This window comes from Brachyhypopomus gauderio, chromosome 13, assembly GCF_052324685.1.
Source record: "Brachyhypopomus gauderio isolate BG-103 chromosome 13, BGAUD_0.2, whole genome shotgun sequence".
In the NCBI taxonomy this organism is placed as follows: domain Eukaryota; kingdom Metazoa; phylum Chordata; class Actinopteri; order Gymnotiformes; family Hypopomidae; genus Brachyhypopomus; species Brachyhypopomus gauderio.
Window position 1 is genome coordinate 12,141,993 of NC_135223.1, and position 27,004 is coordinate 12,168,996.

The 27,004-nt window shown below is 40.6% G+C and overlaps 1 protein-coding gene and 1 long non-coding RNA gene across 2 annotated transcripts; both read right to left on the reverse strand.

The window, feature by feature from the left end:
• Positions 1 to 789: 789 nt before the first annotated feature.
• On the reverse strand, positions 790 to 9,273 carry LOC143473819 (uncharacterized). The gene is made up of 3 exons (XR_013120637.1): positions 6,201 to 9,273; positions 5,284 to 5,328; positions 790 to 2,415 (listed from the first exon to the last, which is right to left on the reverse strand). It is a non-coding gene; the product is annotated as an uncharacterized LOC143473819 (long non-coding RNA).
• A 1,956-nt stretch (positions 9,274 to 11,229) lies between these two features.
• LOC143474108 (polymeric immunoglobulin receptor-like) lies at positions 11,230 to 23,760 on the reverse strand. The gene is made up of 13 exons (XM_076971392.1): positions 23,705 to 23,760; positions 23,107 to 23,180; positions 22,246 to 22,368; positions 22,107 to 22,130; positions 19,701 to 20,103; positions 18,638 to 19,000; positions 17,988 to 18,380; positions 17,214 to 17,627; positions 16,267 to 16,662; positions 15,803 to 15,823; positions 12,494 to 12,508; positions 12,193 to 12,210; positions 11,230 to 11,264 (listed from the first exon to the last, which is right to left on the reverse strand). The coding sequence occupies exons 3-13, from the start codon at positions 22,255 to 22,257 to the stop codon at positions 11,230 to 11,232; spliced, it is 2,094 nt and encodes a 697-aa protein (XP_076827507.1). The 5' UTR covers positions 22,258 to 22,368; positions 23,107 to 23,180; positions 23,705 to 23,760.
• Between the last annotated feature and the right edge of the window lie 3,244 nt (positions 23,761 to 27,004).

The window sequence follows — 27,004 nt, forward strand, 5'->3', positions numbered from 1 at the left end:
AGCTGGATTATTTATTATGGATTATACTTTCGCGAGAGTGTGGTCTCTTGGCTGGATCGAGGAGCCAGACGCCACACAGCCAGACAGCGTGGGAGAGACTCCTCAGCGGCAGAACACAGTGTAGTCTTCCGGGTCAGCATTTCAGCATATACAGACGATGAAGGAAATTAAGTGTTGATGGTGTTGGATTCTGGGGCTTCCGTGTCACTTAATAGCACAACCTTTTGGATGTCATTCCCTGATTTGCATAGCCAGCCTTTGACTAAAACCTACGTAGGTTCAGTAAATAGGCAGATGTTAGATACGTTGGGAATCATGGATGTGACTTTTAAGCTGGGGTCGGTGATATGGCAGCACACGTTCCATGTTCTGAAGGAATTCACTCAGGCAGTCCTGGATTTTTCTGGTGAGGAATCATGCTAAGATGGATTTGGACAGGGGATTCCAAATCTCTGGGACACCCAGGTGCTACTGATTTGGGCTGTAGAAATGATCCCTGAGTGGTATACATGTATCTCCACCCAGTGAAACTCTGGTGCCTGTAAATGTCTGTTGCTTTTCAGGGTTATTTAGCCAAATGTGTCAGAGACCACTGGTATTGTTATTGCGCAGTCACAAGTGTAAGGGAGTGTGCCAGTGTGTTTTTACAACTAACCTTTACAGTTGTAAGTAGTAGGGATGTCACCCGTTCCATAAAATATGAAATTGTCATTTATTTGTCAAAAGGGTCAACAAAAATTGGGACGCAATTTGTTCCGTATTTCAATAAACGTCCAATAAACTTGTAATTTCATTCCCTCCAAACACAAAACAAACAAACAAAAAAAATCTAACAAATCCCCCTCCTGATCACATGTAAAAACTTGCAACCACATATAAAACAAATTGTCTTCATTGATTATTTTTAAAATAGCTCAATTTCCACCAGGTAGTGCGGTGCTGTAGCGACCTCTATTGGCCATCCACGACTGCCTCCTACAAACTTCAAATCAACACAGACTTGACATTTGTGTGACTATATTACAAACAGAGGTGAGATATATACTGCTCAAAAAAATAAAGGGAACACTAAAATAACACATCCTAGATCTCAATTAATAAAAATCTTTGAAATCAGTTGAAAATCTCTCATTTCTACCTGTTGTCTGTTCCATTTGGACAAGAGCAGTTGAAATTGATTCACAGTGTTGCTTCCTATTTGAACACGAATTGTGGATGACTTGGAGTTAAATTGTGTTGTTTAAGTGTTCCCTTTATTTTTTTGAGCAGTGTATAGTGTTAGCATTAACTACATTTATACATAAAATATTTTTAGATCATCTTTCTGGAGCAAAGTGTATAAAGAGGATTGGAAAAAATGTCCAGAAGATTGAGAATTCTGGTAGGTATAAAGAATTAACTAAATGACCACTTTAAACAATAACATATATAATTAACTATGTTAAAAATAAAACACTCATATTGAGTCTGAAATGTCATCAGGGGTACAGATAACATAACAGATAACCCGCAGGAGATAAAGACCCCCAAAATAAATCCCGTCTGATCCATAGATGACCTTTACTGTCCTCTCAGCTGCTGTGTTGAGCTTTGGTCCAGACACATATGCTCTCATAACTGTGCTTTGTCCAGCCTCCCTGGGCAGGTAGAAACAGCCTCTGGTCCTTAATGGGGATGCATGTTTGCTCATGAAATGTGCCACTGTACACAGCAGTACTCCACCAGCAGACACAGGCTGCAGAAACACACTTCAGAGAACATTTCAACCATGTATGCTCCCATATACAGGCATGCATACCCATTTAGGGAAATATTAGGATTAGTGTGTGCAGTCAAGTCCCAACAAAGCTGAGGTGGATCCTGTTGAAAATCTCTCTCATCCTCTGCTCGAACAGTTAGTCCATTCACATTATTCCTGAGTGAGTGTTCATCTGTAAGTGTTATCTGTACCATCTACTAATGGAAACTGGGACTTGTACCTCTTTCTTTTCTCTCCTTCATCTCCTCTCAAATGTTTTTCCCTTGATCCTTTGCTCCTGCCAGGGTTTCCTTACAGACTCCACACAGTCACATGGGGGATGAGAGTCAGAATTCACCCAGGACTGCAGTGTCAAAAAGCTCAGCCTTCATTTGAAAGCCCAGTGTTCCCCAGTATCATATGAAATACCACATATATCATGTTTAATACAGTCCACAACAGTAAAAAGTCAATCTTCATAACTGGTATAGAGAGGCTCTAAGTAACAGAATGACAACAACTTATAAAAAAAAAAGATCAACTAAGAGAAACAACAGCTTCAATGTGATACTGGATCAGCAGACGTACTCCTGAAACAAAGACTCCTCTCTCCTCTGGTCTTTTTCTGCTTAACATTTCTCTGTTTTTGGGGTGTGAGCTGTTGTTCCTTCCTCACACTGCAGGGACAGAGGAGACGTTACTGGAGTCAACAGAACCAGTTCAGAATAACTTTACAGTATTCAACATGAATATACAAAACTCAGGACAGTCACAACACAATGAAAATATATTTTAGAAATTATATATAAATAAGAAAATACAACATGCAAAACACTACATTACAGCATTTTAAACCCCAAGTCAGCATTCACTACTACAACATCATTCCAGTTTCCCCTCATTACCAATTTAATGATGGCTGGCCCCTCCCATTTTTCCCTCATCCCTCACATACTGATGACTGTGGTCCCTGTCCCCCCCCCCCCCCCCCCCCCACCTGTTCTGTTTTCCTGTCCCTTTTCAAGCATTTTCCCCCCAAAAAAAGCATGTCCCCCCCAAAATCATTCATACTCTTCTCAATAATCAATAAAAAAGCCTTTATTGGCTATTACAGCAATGAAATGCTTCCTATAATTGCTGACCAGCTTTTTGTATGTCTCCACTGGTATTTTTGACCCTTCATCTTTAGCGATGAGCTCTGACTCTTTCAGACTGGAGGGTCTCTGTGCAATCACCCTGATCTTTAGCTCCTTCCACAGATTCTCAAGGTGATTCAAGTCAGGACTCTGGCTGGGCCACTGCAAAATGTTCATGTTTTTGACCGCTAGCCATTTCTTCACCACTTTTGCTGTGTGTTTTGGGTCGTGGTCTTGCTGAAATGTCCACTGGTGCCCAAGACCAAGTTTCTCTGCAGACTGTCTGATGATGTTGAGAATCTTGATGTATTGCTCTTTTATCATGGTGCCGTTTACTGTGATTAGGTTCTCTGGTCCACTGGCTGTGAATTAGGTTCCTACCACCATGTTTGACAGTTTGGATGGTGTTTTCTGGTTTGAAAGTTTCTCCTTATTACACCAAATGAAGGATATATTATTATGGCCAAACAATCTGACCATAAAACACTCACTCTAGTTCTAGTTCTTCTCACTCTAGTTCTCACTCTACAGCCCTCACACTATGGATTCAGTAGTTCTCACTACAGCCCTCACACTCTGGATCAGAGGTGGGACCAAGTCAGTGTTTTGCAAGTCTCAAGTAAGTCCAAGTCTTTATACCTCAAGTCCCGAGTCAAGTCTCAAGCAAAGACACTCAAGTCAAGTCAAGTCTCGAGTCAAGACAGGCAATAGTCAAGTCAAGTCCCAAGTCTGAAACTTGGAATTTCAAGTCCTTTCGAGTCTTTTTTTTTTTTTTTACCAATGTTGCAGGTATATTTTAAATGTAAATAACAGACATGCGTTCTTTTTAAAATCTGTATTCTCCTCAAATCTTGATAAAACATGTGCAACTGAAAACACGAAGTATAAAAAAAATTAAAATTACACCTCTTTATTGCACAGTTCAATTTGTTAAACTTAGCTGCAAAAATATTCATACTTTAAACTACAATTTTCCAGAAATAAATATTCTGTGAAAAAGTCATAAGTAGAACTCCATGTTTAAATAAAAAGTGCTGATATTTTCACAGTACAATACAAAGAACCATAACAGCATTTTCCCTCTCTTCTCTTATCTGGTTTCTTGGAGAACATGTGTGAGTGACACAAGACAAACAAATATAAGAACTGAACAATTAACAGGAATCTGCAACTTTAGACATTTCAGTAAACTATTCTGCATTGCATTTGCTGGTCAAAAGTCTGTATGTCATTTGTGCACGATGAATGATGTCCCCATAGCTGAAAACTCGCTCCACTTTTGTCAATATATTTTTTTCTCGACGTAGATGTCTTCAAATACACAATCCATGCTGAGATAGAACTGGATATTATGATGGTGACAGAGAGAGGCTCTCTTCCCCGAGTTCAGATACAGAACCCAGGGTTGCCAACTCTCACGCATTGAGCATGAGACACACGCATTTGACCGTCTTCACACGCTCTCACGCCACACATCCGATTTCTCACGCCGGAAAAATTCTAGTTTATTTACCTCTGATCCACATCTATGATTCAATGAGTTACTAGTTTGCTCTGGCACCAACCACTGGCGATCGATCGATCGCGATATAATACTTAATTTGTGTCCATTTTACAACCCGCCCGGTAAAAAATTACGTTCGCCAACCCCCCATTTGATTGGTTGTGCTGCAGCTCATGCACACACACACGTACAGAGTGTGGAAAAGCAGAGGACTGGTCTGCGTCAGAAGGACGGAAATGAAATTAATGGGGCGCACTTTATAAATATTAATATGCGTTTTAAAATTTAGATTTGGGGTAAAAAAAATCAAGTATTTGCAAGTAAACAGGTTCAAGTCCAATTCAAGTCCCAAGTTATTGGTGTAAAAGTCCAAGTCAAGTCTAAGTCTCTGAATATTTTTTCAAGTCAAGTCAAAAGTCTTAATATTAATGACTCGAGTCTGACTCGAGTCCAAGTCATGTGACTCGAGTCCCCACCTCTGCTCTGGATTCAGTAGTTCTCACTCTTCAGCCCTCACCATATGGATTCAGTAGTTTTCACTCTCCAGTCCTCACCATATGGATTCAGTAGTTCTCACTCTCCAGCCCTCACACTATGGATTCAGTAGTTTTAACTCTATAGCCCTCACACTATGGATTCAGTAGTTGTCACTCTACAGCCCTCACACTATGGATTCTGGTCCTCCGGTCCTTCTGGTCCTCATCAGTAGGAACTTTTCACAGATTATATAGTAAATGTTCAGTCTAATTCTGAAAATGTCTCTTCCACAGAAATGATTCTGTGCTAGAACAAATCAGTGTTATTACACTCGGATGGTAACCATGTAAACATATATTTGGTCTGCCCCACATGGACGTAATGTAGATCAGTAACTCATCTGTCCAGGGAAAGTGCACTATACTTACTATTCAGACGATCCCCATCAAAACTCCAACGTCTTTCTGGCTTTTCTGTTAAAAGTTAACAATCATACACAAGCATTAGTAGATATGGATTTTGTCTATATATCATTTTGTTTTATAAATACATGAGGTAGAATTAGCTTTGCTTAATTGTGCTTATATTTCCTGTCATTTATTACTACAGGTACAAATACTGAACATTGTTTACAGCCTCGAGCCAAAGACCCTGCTGAGATGTTTTTCCAGACCAACACCTGTGATGAATGCTGAAGGCGACCACCCCACGACTTGAACCCAGGACTTGAACCCAGGTCAGAAAGGCATAGCAGCCACAGCACCTGCTTAACCATCCTAAATAACGTTCTCCATCACCACGCCATATCTTCATACTGTAGCAAAATGGGTTTAAGGCCAAAAACAACTTGTGTTCTCTTGTATTACTGGCCCAATGGGTCTATTAGGTTTGTCAGCTCAATCTGATAAACTGTGAAATATGACAAATATAAAAACATGCCCTCAATTTTTTCTGTAAAAAATACATTAAAATGTTTTAAAATCTCACAGGTGTAACATTTACTGGTGGCCTTGAATCCAGGATATGTGTATCCTCTGTTTGTCTCTATTATATATACAATACCATATAAAGAGACATGTTTAGTGAAAATATTTTGAGATTTACAAGCATGTCTTTCTCTGAATAAGTTTACATCACAAAACAGTTCAGATCAAAGAATTTGAATCCGATTCTAATGACTGTGCCAGTTGTAGGACTCAAATTTGGGATAATACATCAGTCTGGGAGAAATCTGGGAACAGAGGTACATAAACAAACACATACACAGAGCACCAATTGTTGGGTATTTGTGGATAAATGTGTGTGTGAGAGTGAAAAAAAAATATATAGAAAGAAATTAACTTACTGGGTTGAAGGTCACTTGAATCTTTTTTACATCTTTTTATTCTCCCTGTATAGTTATGAAAAAAAGAAAAGGTTATGAAATGACAAGGATTTCTGTGTGAATCATAAAATATGATCTATTTTTAATGTAGGTCACAATAAAGTCATCCTTATTTAACAAATATCACTGCATTATAATCATCATTTATTTACTGAATATATTAAAGTATTAAAGTCTCTTTTAATCTCAAACAACCCTTTCCTGTATATCAGTACTGTGAAGTCGTTAGGAGAGAGAAATTGGATGTGACAGACACCCACCTGTCTCCAATCTGTCACGTTCAGCTCCGCCCTCCTTCCCAGTCCCGTGTTGTCTGCCCTAGCCCCGCCTTGTTTTCCATTGTCTCCTTGGTTTCCCTTCTGTCAGTCATGCCCCGTCTTCAGGGTGTCCACCTGCGTCTCATTTCCCTTCCTGGTTTCTATTTATTTAATCCCCTCTGTTTTATCCCCTATTGTCATTGTAACCTTAAGGTTTTTGTATGCCCCTGTGCTCTGATTTCTCTAGCCTGTTCTTCCCCGTGTGCAGGGGGGTATTCCTAGATGCGGGTTAAGCGAGAAAACCGGGTAAGTTAACTCAGAACTCATGGAAACTCGAGGTTTTCCGTTCCAGAAACCAAGCTTAAAGAGAACCTGAGTCAGTTACTATAGCAACTTGTGCTCTGAAGCTAACCTGCTCGCTGGCAGGTTAACTTGGACCTGAACCAGAGTTACAAACACATCATCATGACGTGTCCTTTCCTCGAGGATCATGTGGATATTGAAGCTCAGTTTATTCGCCGAGCTCTTCGTCGGGAACGCCTTATAAAACCCCGAATAGACATAGGCCTATCATTTTCGGATTATTTTTTAATGAACGTTATCGTTTTTCAGCACAATCCATTACTTACATCAATAAAATTATTAAGCGTCACATTTCAAATATTACACATCGCGGATCAGCCCTAAATTCTCTCCAGATTGTTATACATCGCTCTTCATTTTTTGCTAGTGGAAGTTTTTTTTTATAGTGTAGGAGATGCGGGATCTGTCAGCAAAGCTACTGTATGTCGGTCTGTCCGAAAACTATGTCTGGCATTAAATTGACTAGTGCCCAGTTTTGTGGTGTTTCCTGGGCATCAGTCAGTTATGGTCATCAAAGAGGAATTCCACAGCATCGTTGGTTTGTCTTTAATTCAACAGACAATAAATAAATTAAGCAAAGGAGAAGCAGCATATAACAAACTTTATTCCATTTACATTTTAAGGATTTCCTAGAGTGATTGGCTGCATTGATGGAACCTACATATGCTACCTATTCCAGCACCATTAGAACATGAAGGCGATTACATAAACAGAAAATCCATCCATAGCATTAATGTACATGTACTAACATTTATAATACTTAATGAATAATGTACTTATCTTTATTGGTAACAAAAATTACGTAGCTATTGTCACCAGCTTTCCCTCAAACTGGACATATATAGACTTACCTCCCCCTGACTATATCTCAGATTTGCCACCGGTCCAGAGACCAGTCCACCAGCCATTTGGCACCATGCACTACCTCACACCCACTCACACACACTGTACGTACTGTACTTATATTTTTATATTTCATACCTTATACTGTTATCTATTTTACAATTTTTTTACCTTGCTTATTTAATGTCTTTTGCCTGGCTTGCACCATGACCGTCTTGCACTATGTTGTCCTGCACTATGTATGTAATTGCTGCTGTGATATTTTGTAGTATGTAATTGCACTGAGGCCTAGCCTAAAAGTGTTTTCGTTGTGCTGTACAACCCTGTTTCAGCATACTGACAATAAAGTTGAATTGAATTGAACTGACCGTCCTCCCCATCAAGATCATATGTGATGCTTACCACCTCATCACAAATTCATCACAAATGTTGAAGCCAGATGGCCAGGATTCGTGTATGATTCCACACTGTACAACAAATCTGAATAGAGTAGGCCTGAGGTAGTTATGCTAGTTATTCACATGCAGTGTAATAGTTAAATCATTGCAAACCCTAGTGTGATATAGGACACTGTTTTCCATCCACCGAGTTTTTGCGCATTTTCAAAATGGAAAAAGTCCAAAATTTGAAAAAAGCCCCAAATACCGCAAAAAGATTTTTACGCTAGGAGGAGGTGGAAAAGTTAGACTATCGCATCGCCAAAATTCGGAAAAACTGGATGGAAAAGGGTTTTTCGCATAAACGATGACGTATCATGCCTCAAGTCATGTGGTTCTGTACCATGTGATCAGATCTAAAACATGGCAGGACAGGATTGTCCGTCGCGTTGTGTGGACGGATGAGGAGACTACTGCTTTCCTTGATTTAATTGACGAAAGCAACATAAACACTATACTGGATGGCAAACAACAACGGAATGCAAAAATTGAATTTAGCTTTTCCAGGTATAGAAAAGAAAAAGAAAAAAGAAAAAGAAAAAAATGTTTCAAAACCTCAACGTGCAAAAATGCGTAACTGCCAGATGGATGTAAAAACCACTATTGTTTGGCGTCCTCTCACGTGATCTAAAGTTTATTCACATAACTGTAATGAATGGAAACAAGGCTTAATTCGCATTTTTTTCTGCTGAAACTTGGAAATTGCGCATTATTTTTTCGAAAGGTTTGGATGGAAACCTGGCTGACGGCCTCCTTCATGGAGACAGAGGGTATCCCTGCCTGTCCTATAGGCCTACCTTATGACTCCCTATTCAGATCCTGCACCTGTACCACAGTCCCGCTACAATCAAGCCCACAGCAAAACCAGGGCAAGAATTTAAATGACTCTAGGAATCCTCGAGGCCAGGTTCCAGTGCCTGAAGGGGCTCAGAGTAACCCCTGATAGGGCGTGCCACATAATAATGGCATATGTGGTATTACACAACACTGCAACCATCCAGAAAGAGCGACAGCCTACCATCTCTGACATGCCCACAGATGAGGAACCTTACATGCATGTGGGTGACAACAGAGATGGTGGAGTTGTCAGAGACTCCATCTTCAATCACTGCTTTCCACATTAAATCATGCACCACCACCCACCACACCATCCACCCTGTAACCTTTTAATATACATTACAGTCAAATTCACTGTTATGTTTCATTATTTCATTTTTCCTATAAATGAATATATTTTAGAATATATCTTAAGAATAAGATATAGTTATGTACAGCCATACCACTTTGTACAATATTCTTATACTTCATTTTTATCTGATGCCATGTGTGTTTCACACCAGTCAGATTAGACCTGGAATTAGTAAGTGTTCAATTAAAAAAATATTTAAAAACTCAATACAGTATTATAAAGGTGGAGAAAATAATATAATCGCACCCTTCTGCTAAAGATAAAAATATCATTTTCACTCACGCATTAACTCTTTTGGCCATTTTTTGACATGCGGACTGCCTTTCTCTAGCAGCTACCGCAATATTACATTTACGTTTAATATCTAAATATTCTGCATACGCAGTCATTAATACTTCAAGCTACAGTGGTGTGAAATACGATGCTCGGCTGATTTTCGCGTTTAAGTCTATGATAAATCCTATTTATCTGCGTTCCATAAAGAATGCCTTTCATAGTTACGCGTGAACGCGCTTCTGTCTGGGTCAACCTACTCAGAGTTGAGCGACCCTGATTACTTTAACTCCGATCAGCCGTTTTGGAACCGAAAACTCTGAGTATGTCAGATCAGGGCAAGACAACTCAGAGTTCAGGGTTAAGTTTAGAGTTTGTTAAACCCGCTTTCTGGAATACCCCCAGGTCTGCTTGGTTTAGTTTTGTTTCCTTTGTGTTCTACTACTTGTTGCTTCTTGTTAGTGTCTTTTCTACTTATCTCAGATGCTTATAGTTAATTGCCTTACTTTATTTGGTTGTTTTACGTCGTATGTATTCCCCTTATTTTACCCCCTATCCTGGTTAATGTTTCTCAGTTATACGCTTTCAACGTTTGTATTGTCTTCCCCATCAATCTTATCTCACGGTAGTAATGTTCATGTTGTGTTGTAATATCCATTTTGTATTTCTAAATTCGCATGTTCAACATCCGGAGTGTAGTTAGTCTTTTTAGTCGTTCGGTTGTTCTGTCCTGTTTAGGTTATGTTTGAGTAATGCTTTTGTGGTTGTCATGTATGTCTGTCGTCTTAAATTTAAAGTAGTTTTCTAGTTGTGTGCTGCTTGGGCTGTGTTGTTCTTCGTATGCCCCCCTTAGATTATATTCCCTTCTACCTAGTGGTTTTCCTGTGTTCTATACGGTGTCTGCTTTTATTTAATAAAATACATTACAACCTGCGTTTGCGTCACACCCACCCCCTTGAATCGTAACACTAACCCATTCTATTTAAGCCTGCATGTCCATCTCCACAGTGCATCTATATAGACGAACACCACACCCTATACAGACCATAATCTTGTCTACTATAAAGATTAATGCCATACTCACTATACAGAATAACATTTTTTTCCTCATATTCCAGTACAATATTGGCCAAAGAGAATTGCACAAATTTTGCTGTCTCAGTTTTTATGGTGACAATTTGTATTAACTCTCATGAAGAGTGATTAGATTAATTGCAATTAACTGCAAAGACATCTCCATCATGAAAATTACTGCATTCCAGCCGTTGCATTACAGCCCGACAAAATGACCATTTCAGTGATGATCTCGTTATTTCAGGAGAAGATGTTAATGAGGACAAGACAGCTGATATCATTCTGCCATGTTAATTAGAAGAGCAGATTGGATGATTTTAAAGGGTAGTGGCGCTTTTACATTTTCTTCTGTTAACCATGATTTTCTCCAAGAAAACACACACAGTCATCATTGCACTGCAAACCAACCAACCATTTATCGAATCAAGAACTTCAAGGAGAGTAGTTCAATTGTAGTGAAGAAGGCTTCAGGGCGCCAAAGAAAATCAAGCAAGTGTCAGGACCATCTCCTAAAGAGGATGCAGTTACGAGATCGGTTCACCACCAGTGCAGATCTAGCTCAAGATTGGCAGAGTGCAGGTGAGTGAATCTGAACACACAGCGAGATGAAGAAGGGTAGCAAAGAAGCCATTTCTCTCCAAAAAGAACATCAAGGACTTCTGCAGGAAGTATCTGGATTTCACTGGAGAGTACTGGGGTAAATGAGAGTACTGAATAAATGACTGTGCAGAGAAGAAAAAGTGGTTTTCCATGAGTCCTGTGTCATGCGTGAAACATCCTGAAATATGTGTGGGGTTGCTCCTTATCCAAGGGAGTGTGTTCGCTCAAACATTTGTCTAAAAACACTGTCATGAATAAAGGAATGGTATCAAAACATCCTCCAAGAGCAATTTCTCCCAACAATCCAGGAGTCATTTGGAGATGAACAATGGTATTTCCAGCATGATGGAGCACAATGTCACAAGGCAAATGTGATAACCAAGAGGTTCAGTGAACAAAACATTGAAATCCAAGGCCAGGAAACTGCCCAGATATCAATCCCATTGAGACCCTGTGGTCAGTCCTCAAAAAGACGGTGGACAAACAAAAACCCCGATCAACTGCAAGCACTGATTAGGCAACAATGGGTTGACTCTGGTCAACTCTGTAAGTGTCAATTCTTTGTTTAAACTGGATGTATTTGTCAGTAAAAAAGTAAAAAAAAATAGGGAATGCTTATGTTTGAACATTTGACAAAAGGTTTGAAACAAACCGAACCAGCAATCTTTGCAAAAACCAAAATTTGTGCCATTCATAAAACCTTTGGCCACAACTGTACAGTTGTGAAAAATGTTTGAACATTTTAGAGTGGCTTGCTCACTGGGGGCTTGGACTCGGACACTTGTAAAGCTGCTTTGTGACAACTGTTGTAAACAGCACTATATAAATAAAATTTGATTGACTGATAGAATGATCTAGACTGCATGATTCCTAAAATATGCCATGATAAAGACTGCAGAATAAAAAACAATACTTACCCTCTAGTTCTTCTACTTCTGTGGTAAAAATGATGAGACAGTTAATGAGTTTGATTTCAACATAACAGTCACACCAAAATAACTAAAATCTGCCTGAATCTAAAAGGAATATCACAATGAAAAGGGAAAGTTGAAATAACAATATAATTTCAACATAATACAACAGTACAACTCTGATTTTTGAAGCAGCTGAAATCAGGGTTTTATGACACCAAACTACTTGGTATAAAATATATTTACAATTATTTTAACAATCTTGAAAACATATGGAAGGTGTTTAAAACAAAAATGAAATACTCACCCCAAACGTCTATATCTATAATGTTTTGTAGTGGTAAGAAATATTGGATATGCAAAGGTCAGTTACATTCTTCATGTTCAAATTCTTTAATTACAAACAGCATCTCACCTCAGATACCAGTTCTAGTACATGTAAAGATACTGTGTCCCCATAACCTACCTGATCTGCATTCTTGTAAAAAATTAAATAAAAACCTACAGTACTGACTCTAGTCTGTTCCGCCAGTCTTTCCACATTACATCACAATAGATAAGCTGTTAAAAGTCTCTAATCTGCTCCCCTTGGATTTGGTGTATTGGGTCTCTCCGTCTTGATAGTTCCCTGCTCCTGTCTCGTACCTTTGTCTTTATCTCTGCCTGTGTCTGTCTCGTCCCCTTGTGTTTACCTCTGCCTGCTCCCATCTCATCCCCTTGTTTTCATCTTGCCTATTCCTGTCTCGTCCCCTGGACTTTCCTACATTATCTGTCTATGACTATCACCGACATTGACCCTTGCGTGTCCCTGACTCGCCTGTTTTAGATTATCCTCTGTCTATTAAATACCTCTGGTCCACAAGTGTCTGTCTGACTCTGTTTCATTACAGACCTCTGGTGTCTGTTGTTGCTCAGCAAAAGAAGCAAAAGTGTCTCCACTTTACCCCAGAGTACTGATCACTAACCACTCCCACCTGTCTCCACTATACCCCAGAGTATTGATCACTAACCACACCCACCCGTCTGAACTTTTTTAAGCAGTTGACATCAGGGTTCATGAAACAGAACTATCTGGTATAAAATATATTCACAATCTTTTTTACATTCTTGAAAAGTTATGGGAGGTGTTTAAAGCAAAAATGACATACCACTAGATCCTGAACCTAAATTGTTGGTACCCCTCGGTTAAGGAAGGAAACACAATGGTGACAGAAATAACTTGAATCTGACATAAGACAAATAAAAATTCTATGAAAATTATCCAATGAAAGTCAGACATTGCTTTTAAACCATGCTTCAACGGAATTATTTAAAATAATAAAACTGGCCTTAAGAGAAATCATGATGATGATGATGATGATAAACTTTTGGTGTTGCACAGATTTTGTTGCACAACCTTTTGAGGCAATCACTGCTATCAAATGATTACTGTAACTGTCAATGAGAATTTTGCACCTCTCAGCAGGTATTTTGGTCCACTCCTCATTAGCAAACTGCTCCAGTTGTATGCAACACCCAAAACCCGCAACTGAGAACAAGCTTTCTGACACTGGGCTGCACATTTCTATCTAGAATCCCTTGATAGTCTTGAGATTTCATTGAACTCTGCACAGATTCAAGACACCCTGTGCCAGATGCAGCAAAGCAGCCCCAGTTCTTTTCTTAATATGCTTCATTTTTCTGTCTGTAAATACAGAGCTGATGTGCCTTGGCACGAAGTTCCATTTGTGTCTCATCTGTCCATAGGAAATTCTCCCATAAGCTTTGTGGCATGTAGTTTGCCAAATTCCAGATCCAATTCTGGCTTTGTATGATTTGTTTTCAACAATGGTGTCCTCCTTGGTCATCTCTCATTAAGTCCACTTTGGCTCAAACAACAACAGATGGTGTGATCTGACAATGATGTTCCTTGAGCTTGAAGTTAACCTTTAACCTCTTCAGAAGTTTTTCTTTTGTTATCATTTGTATTATGCATCTCTTTGATTTGTCATCAGTTTTCCTCTTGCTGCCACATCCAGGGAGGGTGGCTGCAGTCCCATGGAATGTGCAGCTGTAGTCACTGGAACTTCAAGCTGCTTGGAGATGGTTGTATAACCTTCATCTAGTGATGTCAAACTCGAAATGCGAAATCGAACTGAATCGATTCATTTGAATCAGGTGTGATTACAATTGATTACTTGTAATGTTTAATAAATAAAGGATTACACAAGCATTTCCTACCTTGCATTATTAATTGCAATTAATAATGTCAGCTATATCAATCCACTGACTAACAGTGTATCATAATGAAAAATACATCTTAATAACATCATTAAAACAACCCTGTTTTCATGACTAAAATTTATTTAGGAACACAATATAAGATCATTTTCCGAATCAATTGGTTCATTTGATTCGATCTCCCAAAAGCCCCACCTTTGCCATCACTACCTTCACCTTTAACATGCTTGCCTATAATTGTCTTTCTAATCTCCTGAGACAACTCTTTCTTCACTTCCTCTGGTCCATGTTGAGTATGGTACACACCATGTCACCATTCAGTACGATGACTACCCGTAGCCCTATATATAGGCCCAGCCCCGTTGACAGTCTTGCTGGGGCCCGGGACAAGAAAGTTTCATGCCCCTGTTGAAGGAGTTTACTTTTTAAAATAATTCTTTTGAAGCATGGATTAAAATCAATGTCGGTTTTTCATTTGTTCATTTTCATATAATTTTTATTTATTACATTTGTCAGATTTAAGTTATTTATGTGACCAATGTGGATTTTTCTTTCATTAATCAAGGGGTACTAACAATTTTGTGCACGTGTGTTCTCACCAAAATCATCAATGCCTCTCCCGCGGTGGCCCAATTCAAAAGTAGCCCAAAAAACCACACCCCGCGACCCCAGAATTTGAACCCGCGGCTGGATTTTCAAACAAGCCCAATTTGGCGTGAAAACCGCGAACCTGGCAACTATGCGGAGCGGAGCTCGGAGTGGTCGTTTTCTGCATGGTCCTAGCGCTAGATTCGATTAATCTAGATTAATTTCAAGATTTCAGTGAGATTAATCTAGATTTAAAAAATTAATCTATGCCCACCCCTAGTTCAATTGCATTCTTCATGTTATGCATTCTTCATGTTAATTTTATTACACACAGCATCTCACCACAGATACCAGTTCTTGTACATGCAAGAATACTGTGTCCCCATGAACTACCTGATCTGCATTCTTGTAATTTTTTTATATTTAATAAGTAAATAAATGTAGAGATCGCCCGAGTTTTTTTTTTGTTTTAATTATGCAAATTGCAACTAGTCGACTACTTTTTTGAACAACTAGTAGACTAATAAAAAATAGTAGTCGTGCAGCCTATACAGTCCATCACAACCACACCCACTATACAGACTATCACCACCACACCCACTATACAGACTAACACCACACTCACAATAAAGACTGACACCACACCCACAATACAGACTGACACTCATGGTTTTTGTCATCCTCCTATATAGTTGTGTAAAATGTTTGAATGTTTTAGAATAATAAGGATTTCTTCATGTTTCATAAAATATGGTCTAATTTTAATCTGTCATGATAAAAACTGCAGAATAAAAAAAACAATACTTACTTATAGGTATAGGAGAATAACCTTATGTGGTAAAAAAAAGAGAGAGAGTTAATGACTTAATTTCAACATTGCAAGCAGTAGGCAAAAATCACAACAAAACCAAAATCCTGAATCTAAAAAAGATATCACTGTGAAACTGGAGATTTCATAATGAACTGAATTCTTTCTTAATAAACTCAAAGTTAAAATCACACCCCTAATTTGAAACAATGTTATGTTTTTTTTTTCTCCTATACAACACACATTGTTGAATTAACACTGGAAATCATGTCTAACCATTCAGAGTGTCATTCTGGTAAACTGTGGTAACTTGGGGTGTGTGAAAGGGGTTTAAAATCAATGTTTTTTTTTTTTTAAGTTAAAGCAGTATCTCACACCTGTACATGCTTTTCTCAAGGACTCTGTACTGTATGAATGGTCGGAAATAGAATATAATTTGCTGAATAACATGAAAGTGGACTCACTACGACAGATGAGATCAACTGAAGTTTCCACTGTCTCATCCCCTGTAGTAACTTCACACCTGTAGACTCCTTCATCAGACTCCTGAACATCTCTCAGAGTAAGAGACACATTTCCTCTCTGCAGCTCGTGGGTGATCAGACTCACTCTGCCCTCGTAGCCCCTCCCCTCAGTCACCTGACCATTCAGGTACAGGTAAACACAGTCTGTCCCCTTAAACCACCTGATCTCCAGGGAAATAGTACTGGTTTCGGGAGAGAGGTAACAGGGCATAGTGGCATCACCACCAAGAGAGGCAGAGATCAAATTATGTGAGGAAAGAGACAGTTCACTCCTAGACCCATCCTTGAATACAGAGGGCTTCCCAACATCTTCAGATCTGTGGACTAGTCGATACTCTGGGGGGAGGAGCACAGAAGTATCTGTTATCTATTAAAACAGCCAAGTTACATAAAGTGACATATAGTAACGTCACAGGACGTTCATCAAAACCGGGGACAATGAATTGAAAACACAAAACCAACCACAACAGAGAAGAAGATACAGTGATTGCTGACAACTTGCGAGCCAGAATCTTCTCCTGAAAAAGTATCAATTTCAGCTCTTTCTATCAATGTTACAGTGATAACTACAATGCTGTACCCAGGGGCAGTCATGGTCTGGTGGTTAGGGAACCAGTCTTGTGACCAGCGGGTTGTGGGTTCATTTCCCAAGCCTGAGGCCATGACCGAGTTGCCCTTAAGCAAGACACCTAACCCCAACGACTCCCCGGGTACCGAGCTAGGGCTGCCCACTGCTCTGAGCACATGTGCACCACAGCCCCCTAGTAATCACGCGTGTGTGTGTGTTAACTGCACAGATGAGTAAATACGGAGGACAAATTTTGATTGAGGTGAAAATCACAACTGACAAATATGACATTTTCATTTTTACATTTTCAGTAGTCTACCTGATATCTGCAGATGAACTCCACTGTTTGTCAGCGTGAGTTTTCCACAAGTAACTTCACACCTGTAGTCTCCTCCATCAGACTCCTGAACATCTCTCAGAGTCAGAGACACGTTTCCTGTCTGCAGCTCGTGGGTGATAAGACTCACTCTGCCCTCATAGCCCCTCCCCTCAGTCACCTGACCATTCAGGTACAGGTAAACACAGTCTGTCCCCTTAAACCACCTGATCTCCATAGACACAGCACTGGTTTCTGGATTGAGGAGACCAGGCAGAATGATGTCATCACCAGCACAGGCATGTACTGTAGCAGGTCTGGGATCAGCCCTTTCAGTCATATGTCCAAACCTCACGGAGTAGGGAGTAAAATCATACACAGACCCAACATGTTTGAAGTAGGAAACCAGTTTCAGCTCTGACAAGAAAAAGAGAGAGATGTTTAGAATATCATGTGTTCTATTACAGTTAGATTTCAAGTGCATTTATCAGATTGGTAATATGTTTATAGAGATAACACATTACCACGTTATTTTATAGAATCCTGTGTTTGTAATTACAGCATTTATTTTCACTTTAAGTGTATATTGAAATGAGGAATAAAGTCTTCAAGGGAATTTGGGATTCACTGTCTGTGACCCTCAGAACACTGACATTTTGTTCATTCTATTATCTCTGTGTCTGCCTCTCAGTTACAACTTCTGTTGCTTTTTTTCCAACCCTGATGGCTATGATCTAATTTAGAGATGATTTCAAATCCTAACAATATATTCGGTACCTGAAACAAACAGGTAAAACCCCTTTTCCACAGTGTTTTCTCCATGAGTAATTTTACACTTGTAGTGTCCTCCATCAGACTCCTGAACATCTCTCAGAGCCAGAGACACGTTTCCTCTCTGCAGCTCGTGGGTGATCAGACTCACTCTGCCTTCGTAGCCCCTCCCCTCAGTCACCTGACCATTCAGGTACAGGTAAACACAGTCTGTCCCCTTAAACCACCTGATCTCCATAGAAACAGCACTGGTTTCAGGAGACAAGTAGCACTGCAGGGTGGCATCATCCCCACAGAAGGTCTCCCATGACCTCTGGCAACTCAACCAACTGCTCCTGCAACTCTCTGGTGGAGACCCGGTGTGTTTTACATCGTCCCACGTTGAGACCAATTTAAACTCTGAGGGAAACACAGACATACATATGAGACGTTCCAGTAAGACAGAGGTGAAGTGGCTCAATCACACATTAATCCTGCTGCCACATGTTAGCAGCATTATTATTTTAATCACCTGAGGGCCACTTTCTATATTCTAAAACAACTAAAATCTAATACATTTAAAACTCGTACTGTCTATACATGAATAACCTTTATTATGCATCACAAATAGATAACAAAACTACCACTTGTACCACACACCAGATACCAACACTCACCTGATACATGCAGATGAATAACTGAGGTTTCCTTTTTTTCCTCTGTAAGAATTTCACACTTGTATTGTCCAGAATCTGTGACTTTAACATCTCTCAGTATCAGACTCTCATTTCTGTTGTAGCACATCCAAGAGCATTCACCGAGTTCCACTCTGCCTTCATAGCCCCGCCCCACAGTCACCTGACACAGGTAAACACAGTCTGTCTCCTTCCACCACCTGATCTCCCTGGCAACTGCCCTGATTTCAGGTGGGAGGTGATAGGGCAAGGTGGCATTCTCTCCAACTGAGACACGGACTGTGTGAACCTCAGGATGAGCACAGCAGGAGGGCGCCATGGAGCTGGACTCTGTGCCAAGAATCTCTGGTATGAAAACACAAGGTATGGTTAACTGGTATATCAGAACATACACAACCACAAAAACCCAAAGGACATTTGATGAGCGAGAAGAAACTCAGAATGATTCAACGCTGGGATGACAAACATGTTCTGGAACACATGCTTGTTTTCACCTTCTTACTCTCTCAAGAAAATTACAAAAATATATATATGTAAAGGAAAATCTAAGCAGAAGAAAAGCTCAGAATTGCAGATTTTGCTGCCATGCCAAAAGGCTTATCAATTACTTTTTAACAGATGCCTGAACCACCTCAACTGACTCCCCTCTACATGGAGGAGCAGCGACCACATACTGATGTTGGAAGAGAAGGCCTGTGTCTCAGTCTCCACTTTAATTTATCCCAAATTTGTTCTATAGGATTGAGATCAGGACTTTGTGCAGGCAGTCCAGGCTCAGGTTCTTATGTTCCAGTGAGACAGAGGTGATGTGATTCGGTTACACATTAATCCTGCTGCCACATATTACCATCATTATTATTTTAATCATGTGTGGCCCACTTTCTATATTCTAAAATAACTACAATTTAATTAACTTTAAACTGGTACAGTTTACACATACATTTACTACATTTTAAACAGGTACTGTTTACACAAATTGCCTGCATCAGAATCAGATAATATATCTGTTTAATATTTGTGACATACGGCATATACAAATACTTACCTGATACATGCAGATGAATTACTGAGATTTCCTGTTTTTTCTCTGTAAGAATTTCACAATTGTATTGTCCAGAATCTGTGACTTTAACATCTTTCAGTATCAGAGACACATCTTCAAAGTGAGGTACTCCTGGACTTTCAACGAGTTCCACTCTGCCTTCATAGCCCCGCCCCACAGTCACCTGACACAGGTAAACACAGTCGGTCTCCTTCCACCACCTGATCTCCCTGGCAGCTGCCCTGATTTCAGGTGGGAGGTGGCAGGGCAAGCGGACATCGTCCCCAGCTGAGACACGGACTGTATGAAACTCACAATGAGCAGTTTCAGTTGAACCAGATGTGTGACTGAGAGATTTAGATCTACACCTAGAGGGCGCCATGGGGCTGGACTCTGCCAAGAATCTCTGTTATGGAAACACAAGGGATGGTTAATAGGTTAACATGTATACCAGAACATACACAACAACAAAAACCCAAGACACTTGATGAGCGAGAAGTTGAAAGTCAGAATATTTAAACTCTGGGATGACAAACATGTTCTGGAACACATGCTTGTTCTCACCTTCTTACTCTCTCAAGAAAATTACACAAATTGTTTAAAAATAATTAAAGGAAAAACTAAGTAGGAGAACAGCTCAGAGTTGCTGAATTTGCTTCCATGTCAAACTGTTTAAAAATTACTTTTTAACAGATTTTTGATTGATGAGAATTACAATAAATTCAATAAATGTTGGGATTTGTTTTTGTTTGTTCATCCATCCATCCACATTCTCTTATCTGGGTCCGGGTCACTGGGGGCAGTAGTCTAAGCAAAGAGGCCCAGGTTTTCCTGTCCCCAATCACCTCTTCCAGCTATTCTGAGGGGAATACAGCGTGTTCCCAGGACAGCTGAGAGATATAATCTCTCCAGTGTGTCCTGTGTCTTCCCTGAGATCTCCTCCCAGCTGGACATGCCCAGAACACCTCGCCAGGGAGGAACCCAGGAAGCATCTGGACCAGATGCTGAAACCACCTCAACTGGCTCCTGTCTACATGGAGGAGTAGCAGCTCTCCTAGATGACCGAGCTCCTCTCCCGATCTCTAAGGGAGAGCCCAGACACCCTGCAAAGGAAACTAATTTCAGCTGCTTGTGTTTGTGATCTCATTCTTTCGGTCACAAGCTAGAGCTCATGGCCAAATGTGAAATTTGGAACGTGTATTGACCAGTAAATTGAGAGCTTGGCCGTTTGGTTCTCTTCACTACAACAGTCCGGTACAGAGTCTGCAACACTGCAGATGCCGCAGCATCGTTCCACCCATCAACCTCCCATCTCATCCTTCCCTCACGGAAAAGGTCCAGTGTTCCACGACCAGGACAGAACCTGCGTTGTTCCTCTTGTAACTGAGATTCCCTCCAGTACCTGTCTGCTGCCTCCAGAGTCCCACAAGGCAGCCAGGCCCGGTAGGACCCTCTCTTTACCTGAGTGTCCAGGACAGACGGATGCAAGTCAGACAATGCGACTACAAAATTGATCAGCAAACCACAGCCTAAGGTGTCCTGGTGCCATGTGCACTTATGGACACCCTTGTGATCGAACAGGGTTTTCGTTTTGGACAAACCATGACAAGAACAGAACTCCAATAACAGAACACCACTCGGGTTCAGATCGGGGAGGCCGTTTCTCCCAATCACCCCCTTCCAGGTCCTACTGTCATTGCCCACATGAGCATCAGAGTACCCCAGCATAGTGATGGAGTTTCCAGGTGGGGTAATTTCCAGCTTCCCCTCCAAGGACTCACACTATTTGGTGCATGAGCATAAACACTCAGTTCCCATTCCTCAAACCTTTGGCGCAAGGAAGAAACCCTCTTATCTACCGGGAAACACTCCACCACACAGTCAGAGAGCTATATCTAGTTGCTACCTCTCAGCGTCACGCACCAGCTAAGGCTCCACTCCAACCAAAGAGGTCACATTCCATGTCCCAAGAGCAAGTTTCCATAACCAATGATCAGAACGCCAAGGCCCCCGCCATTAGCCACTACCCGATCCACACTGCACTATTGCCTCTCCCACATGGCGGTACTACTGGTGTTGCACCCATATTATCCACCAGAGGGCAGAGTAGAGCCTGCAGGTTTCAGTCAGAGGTTCTAACATACTTGGTCCCAATGAAAGAAGATGGAACTACCTAGGCCACTTATTACTGAGGCCACATGGAACCTTGTTCAGAAGGTGGTGTCTTGTTAAGAAGTGCTGTAAAAATAATGGAAGAGGAAAAGACACCCTGGGTGAGGCAGGTCTGTATAGAATTCCAGGTGGAAGACATTTCCCTTGAGTTAAATTGCAGAGTATCTGAAGACCCTGGATAGGAATGAGAACTATAGATAGGAGTTTCTTCTTCTTGTTTAGTTTTTTAGTACTTACCTGATGTTTCAGATCCACTTTTTTCTGAAATAAAGATGAATTGAGTCTTCAGTGTGTTAAGTTCAAACCAAAATGCTAAACAAGAATAATTTCCAGGTAAATGTTAGAAATGCCAGAGAGAGTGAGATCTTCCTCTTACCTGTTCCTCCATCCTCTCTGCTGTGACCTCACATCCACAGACAGCTGAGCACAGTGCCTTAGACAGCAAGAAGAGCCCTAGGCGACGGTCTGAGTTTGGTTGAGATTCTCCTTTACTTTTATTCTGTTTAAGAAAGTGAAAATGACAACAAACAGGTCATCTTCTCCCTGGAGTGGCAGACAAGGAATTATTTTTGTCTTCCAAACTGAAAAATGAGAGATTATAAAATTTTTCATTTGGTAGAATAAATGAAAAATTGGCCTTCATTCGTTTTTTTCAATTTTCAAGTGTTTCATTCTTGCACCTTAGAATATGAATTTTAGAAAGACATGCGTCCTTATCCAAATTTCAGATTTTCTATGTTTGTCTACTATCTTACTACTGTAATATGTAGTGGAACGACATGCCATCGGAGACGTGGGTGGGGGTGAACACCACATCTACTTGTCTTGAGTAACTACCCGATCTGGACTACACATGTGCGTAATTGAAAGTATTTTCCAATAAGTCTTACGGCAGACGTTGCACGATTACGGCTGCCAAGTTTACGCATGCGTGTGACATGTTGCTTCTTCCAGATTTTCTTTTGTACACTCAGACGTCATGGTTAGCACATATAACACAGGTCACTAATAGGTAGATATGAAAAGGAAACTCCTCTCTACTTTTTTTGTGGACCGCGGGGTTGGGGGGTGATGTAGATCAGAGATAAATAAACGAGATTTTTTTCAGCGTGAGAAATCGGATGTATGGCGTGTGAGCGTGTGAAAACAGTCAAATGCGTGTGTCTCACGCTCATTGCGTGAGAGTTGGCAACCCTGGTAGTGGCCACGCGTCCAAAGAAACCTACGGACCACTTGCATGCGAGTTTGGCTATACAGTAGGCCTATCACCAAGCCGGTTCCAACCGGATGGGAGTTTGTGGAAGACGTAACCTAGCGAAAGACAAAAGTAAAAAATATATAGAAACTGATAGGTGAGACGAAGAAGTAGAGAGAAAAGGCGAAAATAAAGAAATATACAGGCGGGCAAGACAATGAAGGACAGAGAAAACGCCGAGATGAAGGAGGAGAGGAGAAACGGGCAGAGGAAAAGGAGAAATACAGACGCAGGACAGAACAGAGAAGGGGGAGAACCGAGCGGAGAAAATGGAGAAATCCATTAGGAAGGCGAGAAAGGGGATGGGGGGCTTGACGAGGGACACTAAATATAGTCAAAAGGTACTTTAATTTCATATATAACAATATAAACAGAACTGATAAACGTTACACACTCCTAACTCGTCTCACATGGTATTCCTGTGCACTGCCAATAATTAACAGATTATCTTAAACGCTTCCTAAATACGTGAATATCTCTTAAAAAATCCGTTTCACATTTTTACCACGTTCAACTACATAATCAGCGACATCTTGTAGTTACACTATAATTAAGACTTGATTTTTTATGTTTTACTAACCTGAGAAGAGAGCACACGCGTTGAGCTGATCCAAACTAGATGATTTATTCTTCCTCGTGATGTGCAGCTCCACCCTTGCGTCTGGTACGTCCACTTTGTCAGCCTTCCCAGCAAATTCGGTGTGGACCAGATGTGGGCCACATTTGGCATTTACTTGCGGCCCACATACTACATGGAATGACAATGGCCAGATGCGGTTTGCCGGAACTCAACCGGCCTACAGCCATAACAGGGCCTCATCTCAGCCACCCTTTACCTCCAATACCAGAACTGGACCTTAACTCAGCCACATGTGCCATATGTGGCCCAGATCAAAATTCTCTCCCCAATAATCTGTTCTAATCTTACGAATTGTTGCTTGATCTTGTGGAATCCATAAAAATCAATACATACAATGTTTTATTATTCATGCGATCTTTTATTTAGCAACAATATAAAAATAAAATCTCAATAATCAGAAAAATCATGAAATGTCAACAGGAGCTTGAATATTAAGAATCTTGAAAATAATGTCAACACAAGCACAAATCAAGAATATCATTTTCCTGAAAATGAATGAATGTTCAATTTATACAGTGCCTTTCAGGATACCCAAGGCGCTTTACAATTTTAACACAGGTACAACTCTTACACAACCAATCACACACACACCGGCGAGAAGCGCTAGCCAATTGTGCACAGCCCCCTGGGGAACTGAAAAACAGGCTATAAAACATTTAAAAAGTCAAGCACAAAACAATACTTGCTTGAAACAAACTTTGTAAAACTGAGATTTAAACAAATCAAGTAATTTCTTATTTTACAACAAGGCCTCAAAATGCAATTAATCACAAAACAAAAGTATCACCCCTTTTAAATATTAACAGGTGGTGGCTGGTTTGCCAGTCTAGCCCTTTGCTCTCTCCTTGCCTGTCTCCCACCTTCTCGATCCATGGATGGGTTTCGCCATCTCTTCATCCACATTTCTATTTCTTGGGCAGTAGCCTTCATCGTAATCCTGTTACGTCTAACTGCACCTGGAAATACAAAATGTGTATGACATTGAGCACAACCACCTTTTCACCTTCACTGCCACACCTGACCCACATCTTAACCACAAGCAATATTGGGTCATTATTGTTGCATTACACACCACCATTTCACTTTATAGGCATGCAGCAAGCCTCCGAAATTGCCGCTCTGAATCATTTCACCTGTGCGCTTTACTCAATATGCCATGTTAGATGAGGCATAAAATGATGTTGGGCCAGGCCAAAATCAGGTTGCTCATACATATAGGAACTAGTTATGTATGATGCATTTGTTATTTGTCTGACCCAATGCCTTAGAGCAGGGGTGCCCATTACGTCGATCGCGAAGGAATGTGGGTAGATCGCATGACATTAAAAAGTAGTGGTTGAATAACAGGCTATCGTCCATCTGCACTGACGGTTGTATATATACACACCGCCCCGGTAACAATTTACGTTCGCCACACAGCAGGCCTCTGAAATTGCCGCTCTGAACGATTTCACCTGTGCGCTTAATTACTCAATATGTCGTGTTTCCAGTTAGATTTGAGGTATAAAATGATGTTGGGTCAGGCTAAAATCAGGTTAGTCTCTTAGGGAGCGACCTGTTCTTTATGATGCATTTCTTATTTTTATGGCCCACCATCAATAAGACCTTCAATAAGCCTCTGAACCTGCCCCTTTAAATTCGTTCACCTATATGCCAACTGCTCGAGAAGCCTCTCGCTGCAGCCTGCAGGAAGGCGGAGTTAGACATCCAACCCCACCCACATTCAACTCCACCCTCTTCTCAAGTCCGAAGCCACGCCCATGTTACGTTCGAAACTCGCAGTTTTTGCTCCCAGTAAACAGAACTTCCAGATTTTAATTAGTTTAACAGATGCCAAGAAAAACACTCACATGTTATTGACCAAAATGTATGTTTTTCTTTATTATCCCACATGAATAATTTAAGTCTTAGAACAATCTTTTTAGATTTTTCTTGAATAATTTAATTGACAGTTCTGAATATGTACAGGACATACAAATGATTGAAATTACATTACTCTCTTACCCAAAGGTACAGCAATAAAATAAATATTAATGTAGCAACAGTGGTTGTAAAGTTCCTTTACAACTTTTCTAAAACAAGGCACAGGGAAAGGCACATGATAAGACACTGAGCCGTCGTCAGTGTCCCTGGGGTGCGTGGTGGCAACGTCATAATGTGCTTCCATTAGTCAGAATAGTGTTCATCGTCACTCTTGGTCTCTGCCATATCACTAGAGTTGCTCAGGTGTGTCGCCATTTGCGAAAGTGGGCTGGGCTGCTTGAGTACACTAAACACCAACATTACTATTACACCCAGTGCTTAATTTGTAAATCAAACGATGCCGGAACGCAAACAGCGGCATGAGACAAGGGGTCACTGAGGCCAACAATGTCACCGGATTGCACACAAAGCCCAACGCTTAGGCGCACAAATGTCAAAATAACAAGCCAATTCGTATATATATATAAATTACTTTTAAATTATTTACGTGTGTTTTATAAGTGTTTTAAGTGCAGAAGTGCATTTTCAAGTACTTTAGCCTAAATTCCAGCACTTTTCAAATCTGAAACACAAAGCAACATTAAAATTGGTCAGGTAAATGTTCCTTCCCCTGTTTTTGAGGGGTGTTTCTTTATACTACCACACAGGGGCGATTTTAGGATCTGGTCTTTAGGGGTGCCCAGCCCCCAGTGCTCACAGAGGCACAATACCAAAGTATTGCGCAGGTGCAGAGCAAGTTTTTTGCGTAATATAATATTTAAAAAATGTGTTGAGCCAGGGGGTGCTGAGCAACCTCACAGTGGTGCTCTAGCACCACTAAAAATACCCTAGCCTCGCCCCTGCTACCACATATCGTTTCAGGAGGACACTAAAAAATGTGACGCGCGCGATGTGTGCGGAGTCGCGCGCTACGGTCACTCACGAAAGTATAACTAGCTTTATGGGAGACACGGAAAGGCATAGCTAAAAAGGAGAGCTCTTATGTGATTTACGAATGTGGATTTTGTGTTTAAAAATGTCTTCTATAGAATTATTTGTTCAATTAATTGGTTCAACGCAGACAGATTTCTTCATAACTTATAATTGGTAGGCTTGAAAGTTACCGGATCGAGGCAGACAGTTCCCGGAACGCACCCTTCAAAATGAAAGAGTTCCCGGATCCTGTTCCGGCAGGATCCAGCTCAAATTAAGCCCTGATTACACCCCTTCTCCATTACCAACATTACCAACATACCCCTTCTCTATCACCAACATTAT

Bases quoted from the DNA above. Each gene is read 5' to 3' on its own strand.
- LOC143474108 (XM_076971392.1), bottom strand. The intron at 18,381-18,637 runs GTGAGTGTTGGT...TGTTTCCCTCAG, and splicing joins TATTCATCTGCATGTATCAG to AGTTTAAATTGGTCTCAACG. The intron at 16,663-17,213 runs GTAGACTACTGA...TCCTCCCCCCAG, and splicing joins AGTTCATCTGCAGATATCAG to AGTATCGACTAGTCCACAGA.